We start from the raw sequence: 11,509 nt of genomic DNA on the forward strand, positions 1-11,509 counted from the left end.
TCACTATGTGTTATTTGGCCCTGATGATGTGAAGGTATACATACATTTCAAAACTCTATCACAACCAATAGTGTGTGGATATCGTACATAGTCTATTTATGTGATGTCTGCTGAAACGACATATGTTGATAAGACGAAAAAGAACATGAATGTGGATCTCTGGCATATGTGTTTGAGTCATGTAAGCTATGACAAGATGGAGATAATGATGAAGAAGAAGATGGTCAACGAATTACCACAGCTTGGGGTGAATAAAGGTCTCGTTTGTGCTGGTTGTCAATACGGTAAAGCCCATCAATTTCCCTTTGAAAAATCAAGTTTTCAATCTAAGGTTCCATTAGAGTTGGTGCATTCAGATGTGTTCGATCCTGTAAAACAACCATCTCTTCAAGGTATGAAGTATATGATCACCTTTATTGATGATTTTTCAAGACATGTTTGTGTATATTTTATGAAGGATACGTCTGAAGCTTTTAGTAAATTCAAAGAATTCAAGAGAGAAGCTAAGAATAACCGGGAAGACCATTTATTGTTTAAGGTCTGATAACGGAGGAGGATACCTTGCTACTGATTTTGTTGAGTATTTGAAGGAACACAAAATTAGAAGACAACTAGCATGTCTTAATACCCCACAACAGAATGGGGTCTCAAAATGAAAACAAATAGGCATCTAACTGAGATATCAAGGAGTATGATACATGACTTAAATGTCCATGGAAGGTTCTGGGCAGAGGCTATGAAGACAACTGCATATGTCATTAATCGAATTCCTCAACAAGGTTTAGAGTATGTGTCACCAGTTGAAAAGCTCTTGAACATGAATCCAAATGTGAGTCATGTACGAGTTTTTGGATGTGTTTGCTATGTTTTTATCCCAGGTCATCTCCCCCACAAGATAGAAAAGAAAGTTGTCAGTTGCATCTTCGTGGGATATGACCAAGAGAGAAAAGGTTGGAGATGTTGTGATCCAACCAGCGGTAAATGTTATGTTTCAAGGAATGTCATTTTTGATGAAACATCCTCCTAGTGGTCAACGAACCGTGAAACTTTTCAAGACTCATAAACATTGAAAGAGAATCTAGATTAATCTAAGGTTAATCTTAACCCGGATGAAAGTGAAACAGTGGTTGAATAAGAAAATATTGAAGTCCGTGCACAACAACCTTGGCTATCAGACGTATTCCATTGTGTGGAGGCAAATGACAAGATCCATTAAGGCGATCATCTAGAATAAGAAAAACAAATCCACGTTATGCTAATGTATAACGCCCACAGCTTCGGGCTAGTCAATTTAGAGACGATAAGCGTCAAAAATGAGTTTTTAATAGAAGATTATTTAGAATAAATAATCTTCACCAAGTTATAGTATATTTCACAAGGGTTCCGTACATATAAAGAACGCTGAAATCCGAGTTATAACGAAGAAGTTATGACATGTTGAAGTTTTACGGCAAACACGACACGACACGGCACCGGGAATCGTAAAAAGTGATTTTTTGATAAACTACTTTTTAGCCTTAAAGATCTAAATGAAAGTTGTAGTATACGTTAAACCGAGAACATACAAAAAAAGAACGCCCAAATCTGACTTCGTATGAGGAGATTATGATTTTTCTAAGATTTGGCATAGCAGTGTACAACCCGAAATTCGAATTTTAGATCGAGCGGTTTTTGGCCAATGCAACCTAAATGAGAATTTAAGATCTCATTATTATTAGCGCAATGATAAAAAGACAGATGAAAATGAATTCCGTATGTAGAAGTTATGAATTCTACACGGTTATTTAACAGAGTCAAAAGGAGAGTTGTAGATCTTGTCAATACCTACGTATGGATATAAAGAAATTCAAAAAACAAAGCTCGTATGCGAAAGTTACAGAGTTTAGAAGTCCGTATGGTGCTGCTGCGAAAAGGGTGACGTGGCTGAATCTGGGTTAAGGCTTTCTCCCCACGCATTGCCACCAGAGGGTGACATGTTGCACCTACTCGACGAGTTGGAAGCCCGACTCGACGAGTAGGGAATTTTTTCATTCTATAAATAAGGGCATAAACCCCCTCCATTGTTCACACCTTTCCCATCCTTTTTTTCTCTCTACACACTCTCTAAAACCCCCAAAACCCCTCCTAAAGCCCTAGTAGCCTCAAGGCACTAGAGGAAACCCCGGAGCGCCCGACGTCTTCAAGAATAAGAGCTTTTGGCTCTGAAAATCTACTCCAGCGAAGCCCGGTTTTTAAGAAAACCCTCGGTAAGTGAGTTACGCTTACCCTACTTTAAGTATAACTTATGTTTAAGTTCATTATCGTTATTATGAACTTATAAACAATATTTATCAGTGATTCCAAGTCGTTATACTGATTGATCTACTTACAGGGATGATGTCTAGGATGTGATTTAGTGAGGTGTTTAAAGTGGGATTTTCAAACAGTATACTTCGTATACCAAACGGAACCTACCTCCAATATGATCCTACCTGGTTGTTCCTTACTTGATAGATCTTGAGGTAGACTTTGATTTAATGATGAATCTAGACTAATAATTAGTCGCAATAAATATTAGACTAACATTTAGCAATAATAATGCTAGGTTTCGTCGAAGGAAAATAGAATCGTTAGAAGCGAAGCGCTGCCCGAGTTTGGAATCATCACTTTAACAAGTGAGTGCATAGTCCATTTCATGAACATGATTTTAATACATGTATTGATTGAAGTATTAAATATATGTTTATGTGCGAGTTATTTGATGTTGCTTGAAATACGTGTTAAAGAACATACCTGATTATATATGATGATTTAGAATAAAGAGTGAACCTAAATTAATTATGAGGAATGTTGGGTAGTACCTTTTTACGAGTACGAGTGAGTTATACTCACAAAATAGAACTTTAATATATGTCATTGATCGGGAGCATGGACTAGACATAGTCATTGTACCTAGTCCAAAAGTATGGATTGAACATAGTCAAAAGTCATTAATCTGGGAGTATGGATTAAGATATAGTCAGTTGTCCTTAGTCTGGGAGTATGGAAGACATAGTTATCCGCCATTAATCCGGGAGTATGGATTTAGACGTTGACACTTGTTCCTAATCCGAGAGTATGGAATGGGCACAATTAATGATTCGAGAACATGGAATAGATCTGGGAGTAAGAGGTAAAATTTAAGGTCCGAGAGTATGGATAGTCTCGTTGTGAGGATTGACGAGGTGGGGTAAGAGTTGATTATAAATATGGGGAAATTGTATATTTTGTGAATTCTAAATTATATATATATGATATAACATTGTGGTATTGAAATCCCTATCTATATTTTGTGAGTTCTAAATTATATATATATATATATATATATATATATATATATATATATATATATATATATATATATATATATATATATATATATATATATATGATATAACATTACGGGATTGTCATTTTATCTTTATGTAGTATTTTGTTTTGCACTTCAGCTATTTACCTTTTTCTTATTTAGCGGTAGAAGTTAGTTGAGGTTATTTTTTCCCTACTATATAAATGATGTTTTCTTTAATAATAATCATTGTTACTCAGAGTAAGCACAAGTTTTAAAGATGAGTGATGTTTAAACATAAAAAATCATTGTTACTCAAATTAAGCGCACAATTTTGTTTCATTTTAATACAAATAATTTTATTAACATACGTTGAATGTATGCAAGATTCATATGTTTTTGTTGATGATTCACATAAATTTGAACACATGTGTACAAATTATTGAAACAACTTTTTGTGGTAGTTCTGTTATTTGAAATAAAGGTTTATTCATTTGCATTAAAGTTTTATTCAAATAAATAATTCAGGTTTGAACAATGTACCTTTTATTTATTTTATTGTTTCAGTATTTGCCTTGGAATTGTAGGCAAATATGACCAAATAAATAAGTTTCTAAATTTCTAAATTTATTCAAGAAACATGGAAATGGTATGTTTTAAAAATCATAGAATATTAATCACGAATAATAACTTACAATAAATATTTATATAATGTTTCTAAATTTCTAAATTTGTTTGATAAAGAAACATAAAAAATCACATGTTTTAATAATCACATAATATTAACCATAGATAAATCTTTTCCAAAATATCTATTTATCTACTTATCTTAATAAACGAAACCTAAAATGTTAAATGTTATTTTTTCTAACTTGTCTCTTTGACACACGTGACATTTATATATGATATCTATTTGTTTAAAATCCTATTAAATATCTCATATTTAATAATCAGGGATACATTCCTCTAATTATCTTATTTATTATTATTTTTTGTCTATACAATAGTTTTAAACATAAACATCGTGGTTTCTACGGGTTATAACCTAGTTTTCAAATATAACTGTTTCTTTTTTAAAATTTTAAAATTTAAACACTTTATCTTTCACTATAAATAACAACATCAATCTTTATTCTTCACTACATTCAAAACTTTTCCATTCTACTCTCCTAATCTTTTTATTTTCCATCTTCTTCAAAACTTTCTAACTAAAAATATCTTGTGTTTGGTCACCTAGAGATCTTACTAGCTCGTTCATGAGTTGATGTAACAGAAGGCTAAATCAACATTAACCTCCCTTCGACTACTTTTTAGAGGAGAATAGCCGAAAAATATGACCACCAAGCCACTCTACCTCGGAATAAAGAGCAAATATTCTCCAAATGGAGACATGCAAACACGATTTCAATTCAGTTTAACAATCTGTTTCGTAGAGTGAGGCATGAAGCCGAGCATGATAAAAATGAAAATACTTTGTTAGTGAATGCTCTTGAGGCTCACCGTGTAGAAATTGACAAACATTTCCGATTTGTTAAGTTTTGACAAATTATAAGACAATACCCCAAATGACGTCAAATTTAAGTTCGTTGTCTTCTAATTTTTAGTGGGTCGTGTGTTTAAATTTGTAGTGGTGTTGTGTGTCAGTTTAATTTCAAATGTGCTGAAGTGTGGCAAATCTGATGTGATGCTTACATATGTGACGCTTACATGGACCATGACAAATAGCGATAGGTTTATGTGGACCCCACAACGTCATGGGGCTGTTGTCCCTACGTCATATGTATACCATAATTTAATATAAACCATCGTGGTTATCAAGATAATAAATAATATAATGTAAAAAAGTAAACCAAATCTTCTGAATTTTTAAATTAATATACTAGACCATAGACCCATAATAGTTGAAGACAAAAAGATTATATTAAATATTAAGATTGTATAACCTTAATCCAATATCATATCATTGTTGTAGATCCACCCATATGCAAGTTGATGTACGTATATAATACAGATATGCATGGTAAACATATTATACTAATTACTAAACATGGTTTCAGACTTTCATATTCAGCAGATCTTTACAACTTTTAACTCATTAGTCTAAATACTTTATATAAATTTCGAAAACAGCATACTAGAACAAGACAAACGTAGTATAGATTTTGTTCTTTTGGTCTAGCTAGTGATGATAAAGTAACACATCAGAAAAGCTATAATATACAAATATAGTAATATATACCACGTTATGTTTATTTTATTCTTGTTACCTTTTGCATTAACATAACAATTAAGCAAATAATCAAGTTCAACGTACTAAAACACGAACTATAATCATAATCATAATCATAATAATAATCCAATTCCCATAATTTACACATAAAACACTTGTCCAACGTTCAAAAGGCTCTCATGAGGAACATTAAATATGACACTATGCTCTCTGCACATCTTCCTCAAAAACGCATACACATAATCTATACAAATCTTTTTATAAAAAGGCGAATCCCTTCTTGCTCTCACTACAGTATTCCCCATAATATGCACAACTCCAGCATCCCTACAACTTGTCAAAAACTCCATTTCATCAACTTCTGTATGACTACTCACTTGTCCAGATGACATTACAGTAGAACTATTAACATTCACAGGAACAATTGAGTCACACGATGATATCGTGAGGTCCACCACAGAGGAAAACGTGTTCATACTATTTTCAGGTAGCAGAAACTCCTTTGACCTTTGACTTTGAGTTTGATTTTGACCTTGTGTTTGACCGTATAGACTATACTCATCCGAATCACTTCCACCTTCCATCATCGACTCGAGTCTTACAAACATGAACAAATTATCGAAAACTTTCTTCTCAAATTCATCGTCTTTTTTATGCAAATCTTTATATCCATACCTTGCAACGCATCTAAACATGTGGAAATTTTTGGGTCCGATTCTTTTCACTAAAAATCTTTCATCCTCGGGAACCGTGTAAACGGGAAGATACTTAACACAAACGAAAACAACAACCGAATGAATCGCGGGTAGATTTGTGATAAAATGTGAGAAGATGTGTGGGACCCCACTTGCGAGTTCAGTGTACACAAGCCCAATTCCGGGAACACGAACAAGGCCCAAACTAGGCCCAAGTCCAAGAATCCAAGCCATTGAGATTTTGCTATGCATTTCAAATTCGTATCTTTTCACTGTTCCATAGTGCCAGATGTACATGATGAAAAGGAAGATTGCTGCTATGACTAGTGGGACCCACCCTCCTTGATCGATCTTGAAGAGGACAGCTGAGAAGTAGGTTAGTTCAATGATGAGAGATAAGGCTGCAAATATGAGGACTAGAAGCCAGTGACATCTCCATACTAGAAGCATGATTAAGATCATGATGAATGTTGTTGCAAGCATCACTATCACCACTGCTGTTCCTGTTGAGATGGAATAGGTGATGTTAGTTGATGTAGATTTATGTAGTTTTGTGAAATATAGGGACTGTTTTTGTAATTTTGTGAAATGAAAGGACCGTTTTTGTAGTTTTTCTATTAGGCAGAGCACAAAACGGAGACCATTTATGTAGTTTTTGGAAAAGGAGGGACCGTTTCTGAAATTTTGTGAAAGAAAAGGACCATTTTGTGAAATAGCCCAGTAAATGTAAGAAAGATAGAATACATGATGTTAATTGATGTAAATTTATGTAGTTTTGTGAAATACAGGGACCAATTCTGTCATTTATGTAAATTTGTGAAACACGGGGACCATTTCTGTAGTTTTGCTATTAGACAGAGACCATTTCTGTAATTTTGTGAAACACAGTGACCGTTTCTGCAACTTTGTGAAAGAAGGGGACCATTTTTTGTCGAATAGCCCAGTAAATGTAAGAAAGATAGAATACATGATGTTAATTGATGAAAATTTATGCAATTTTGTGAAACAAAGAGACCATTTTTGTTATTTCGCTATTAGGCAAGGGGACCATTTAAGTAAATTTGTGAAACTCAAAGACCATTTCAGTAATTGTGTGAAACACAGGGACTGTTTCTAAAACTTTGTGAAAGAAAGGTACCATTTTGTTAAAATGTTAAATAGCCCAGTGAATGTAAGAAAGATAGAATACACGATGTAAATTGATGAAAAATTTTTAGTTTTGTGAAACACAGGGACCATTTCTGAAATAAAAATTGAAAAATAAGCAAAAAAATAAAAATAAAAATAATAGTAATAGTAATTACTGACCATAAGCATTTCCGATTTGGCTTTTATTTTTGAATCCAGCAGTGACAACAATGCAAAGCACCATAAGTATCCAATTGATATCGGGAATATATATTTGACCAAGGAATTTACTCGATGTATGAATCACTTTCACTCTTGGAAAACACCCCAACGCATTCGCCTGCTTTATTATTGAAAATGTTGCAGAAATCGTCGCCTGACTTGCAACAACCGCAGCTAGCGTCGCAATCACAAACATCGGCCAGTAGATACTTTCTACATTTATATATATATATATATATATATATATATATATATATATATATATATATATAATTTAATATAATATTCATCAATAAAATTAAAAAATCAATTTGATTTAAATATAATACTCTAATATTTTATAAAATGAACCTGGGATTGAGCGATAAAATGCATCGTATACATGTTCCTTGTTTTTCATGAGGTAGGCGGCTTGTCCAGAGTAGGCTAGAAGAAGACAAGGGAATACGACGACTGTGAATGCCAGCTGGATTGCTGACACGGGAAAATGTGCCAGGTCAGCGAATAGTGCTTCGGTTCCGGTTATGCTAAGCATGATTCCTCCGAGTGAAGTCCAACCGTTTTTTCCTCTTCTTTTGAAGTAGCGGAAGATGTAGACGGGTGAAAATGCCCGTAATACCCCTATGTCGTATTTCCATATGTTGAAAATTCCAATTCCACCGATTAAAAGAAACCAAAGTAAAACAACGGGAGCAAATAGCCATCCGACTTTATCGACACCGTAATGTTGTAAGCTAAATAAGCCGATTAATATCACAACTGCAACAAGTATAACAACATCTGCAACAAAGGAACAAAGAATTGTAAAAAGTAAAAAGTAAAAAGAAAATCAAAATCATGGAAAAAAAGAAACGAGAGATATACCGTTACTCATCCCGGGGTGGTCTATCTTTATGCCACCGGAAGCCGATAAAACTGGTAAAAAAATGGATATTTTGTTAATAAATTTAGATGTATTTTAAAGACAAAATTACAAAAATGGTCCATGTGGTTTGCCAAAAGTAACAAAGTCAATCCCTGCTAATTTTTTTTATGCAGATGGCCCTTGTGGTTTGCAAAACTTGCATAGATGGCCCTTTTTACTAACGCCGTTAAGGACTGAATTAGTAAGAGCATTTTCGTCTTTTCAAGTATAAAGGGGCTAGATTTGCGACTTTGGGTAAAACCACAAGGACCATTTTTGTAATTTGTCTTAAAATGATAGAGAATGAGGGGAGGAGGATTCGAACTTGGGTAAACCACAGGACCGTTTTGTAATTCGGTTAGCTTATTAGCTAGCAGCTAACTTTTTAACTATCAACTAGCTTTTCAGCTATCAACTAGCGAGCCAAACGCAGTGTGTAAAACTTGGGACTTTTTTGGTATTTGTCCTTTTTAAAATTAGATGAGTTTACCTGAAATAGCAGGAGTTAAAATTCCATCTCCTATAGCCATGCAAGTGCCAACTAGGACAAGTAAAAGAAGTGCATTCTTTTTATAAATATTTCCTTCCAACCATCTTCTTGTTTTTGCAGCAAATGACTTCTCATGAATTGTACTTCGGCTATAAGTTGTTAATTCCTCATCCGTTCGATGCTGATTTGGAATTGTATTCACTTTTGCATGTCTACAAAGTAGCGAATACAAAGCAAAAGTCCCACCTACATATAAATAAATCACAATTAGTGTTTGCAATAATAAAATGTCAATCTTTCTTAGTATAATTGTGTAATTACATACACCTCACTTGTTATACATGACAAGACATACATAACAATACAAAATAGTACAATACAGAACAGTACATAACAGTACAGTACAAGAAAATATTGAAAAAGTATGTGACAGTACAATACAAAACAGGACGTGACAATATAGTACAGAACAATATAGAAAAGTATGTGACGGTACAAAACAATACAGAACAGTATAAAACAGGACAGACAGTACATAACAATATAGAAAAGTATGTGACAATACAATAATATAACAGTACAAAACAATACAGAACAGTACAAAACAGGACGGGGTTAACTAAGTGGGACAAAAATTGCAATTATTTGTCCTATCTTAAAAACTGGAATAAGGTAAGAAAAAAGATTCGCACTGAATCTCTTACGAGTGCAAAAGACATGAATACCCTCCTTATCATCTAAAATAGACATGGAAAGCTTGTTGAGTCTTGAAGTGTATAACAAATGAGGGGATAAGGAAGAAAAAATATGTACCTTGACCATTGTCATTTGCACGACACACGATGAAAACGTATTTGATGAGTGGCACAAGGGTAAGAGAGTAAATGATCAAGGAAAGTGCACCAATAATGTCTTCTGTATCATCGATTCCTTTTGGGAAAGTATTGTAAAATACGTATAAAGGAGAAGTTCCTAAATCTCCATAGACAACTCCAAGACTTTGAAATGCAAATCTCAGAAGCAAAATTGCAGAGAACGACTGTGTTCAAGAAAGATTTATGAACTTCATTACTTTACATAAATAATAACATAAAAGATTGAAAGTTGAAACTTTGTCTTTTTTAACTCTTAACAATAGGTCATCATCACATAAAAGATTAAAAAAATCAAGTTTAAAAATAAGAAATTAAGCACACCTCAAATTTTCTTGATTGTTTTAGTCAACCATAATATAAGTTATGATTACATAAACATACAAAAATCACAATCAGGATTTAAATGATTTTAACAATAAATAAATCTCAAAGCCACCAATCAATTACCTTTTCAATAAGTTAATCCCCAATCAAGACAAACAGAGATTGAATTTGGTGAATAGATTACTTTCTTTAAATAAGAAAAAACCCCAATTAAGATGAACACTCACATATAAGGATATAGAATTTGGTGAATGAATTACTTTCTTGAAATATAATAACCGGAATCAAGTAAAACACACATATGTAAAAGATCGATTTTGAAAGTAAAAGAAAAAGACTTTTAAATATAAAAGAACAACATAAACACATCTGAGAAAAAGGGGGAAGAATCAATGAAAACCGATAAACAATTAAACATGAAAGAGATGACCAAAAAGGTAGCAAAAAGTTTACCTTTTCTCTATACATGTTTTTTAATCTACCAGCTTCTTCATCCATGGGCTGATCAATCTTCTGCTCTAAAGCCCACATGCCACCTTTCGACTCATCTTCTTCGCTCATATCGACGTCCATATCAGTCGCCATGCCTAAACCTCAAGCTACATACACTTCCTAAAACCTCTTAGTCTGCTCTAGATTCAATCAAACAGCATCAAGAACTAAAAAGTCGAAAAGAACGACAGTTCACCTGATGTGATTCTCAATCAATCGAATAGAATAACACCCACTAAGACAAACACGATTTTATCACTATCCCAAGTGGGGTCAACTGTTCAACATCAAAATTGAAAAAATTCGTCCAATTTGACAACCCACATACGCAATTCAACAAGGGTTTCGATTATCTTTTAGCTCATTAATTCTAAAGGAATGATTTTTGTGCGTTTATCGAATATCTGTCAGTAGATATCAGCCACATAACCGAAGAGGACAAAGGCCCTACACAGGAACAAAAATACGGGGATGAATGATGGGTATATGACAAAGAAGAACGAAAAGGAGGTTCTGCAGAAACGTGGTTTTTAGTGAAATTGAGGTGAACAATTTTTGTTTTGCTGTTGATCAAGGGAAGCATTTATAAAAAGAGTAAAAGGAATAAAAAGAATAAAAACTCTTGAAGTCGCCCCCATTATTGAGAGAGAGAACACTGAGAAAGAGAGCGATGAGAGAGAAACTTGGTCGCTGTTGCTTTCACTGTTATAAGTTTGCTAACGTCACAGAGGTTTAACTATTCTCCACGATTTTGACTATTTTATACCAAATTAGTAAAATCGTATATATCTTTTGCAAAAATTTTACATTTGGTCTTTATTTTTATTTTTTTATATTTGGAC

At 33.5% G+C, this 11,509-nt stretch overlaps 1 protein-coding gene across 1 annotated transcript; it reads right to left on the bottom strand.

The window, feature by feature from the left end:
- Positions 1-5,621: 5,621 nt before the first annotated feature.
- On the bottom strand, positions 5,622-11,277 carry LOC145031493 (potassium transporter 11-like). The gene is made up of 7 exons (XM_078980058.1): positions 10,629-11,277; positions 9,790-10,015; positions 8,977-9,222; positions 8,447-8,497; positions 7,934-8,362; positions 7,541-7,795; positions 5,622-6,735 (listed from the first exon to the last, which is right to left on the bottom strand). Exons 1-7 carry the CDS (start codon positions 10,758-10,760, stop codon positions 5,678-5,680), a joined length of 2,397 nt encoding a protein of 798 aa, XP_078836184.1. The 5' UTR covers positions 10,761-11,277; the 3' UTR covers positions 5,622-5,677.
- Positions 11,278-11,509: the final 232 nt, after the last annotated feature.

This window comes from Lactuca saligna, chromosome 2 (assembly GCF_052625555.1).
Source record: "Lactuca saligna cultivar CGN05327 chromosome 2, ASM5262555v1, whole genome shotgun sequence".
NCBI lineage: Eukaryota > Viridiplantae > Streptophyta > Magnoliopsida > Asterales > Asteraceae > Lactuca > Lactuca saligna.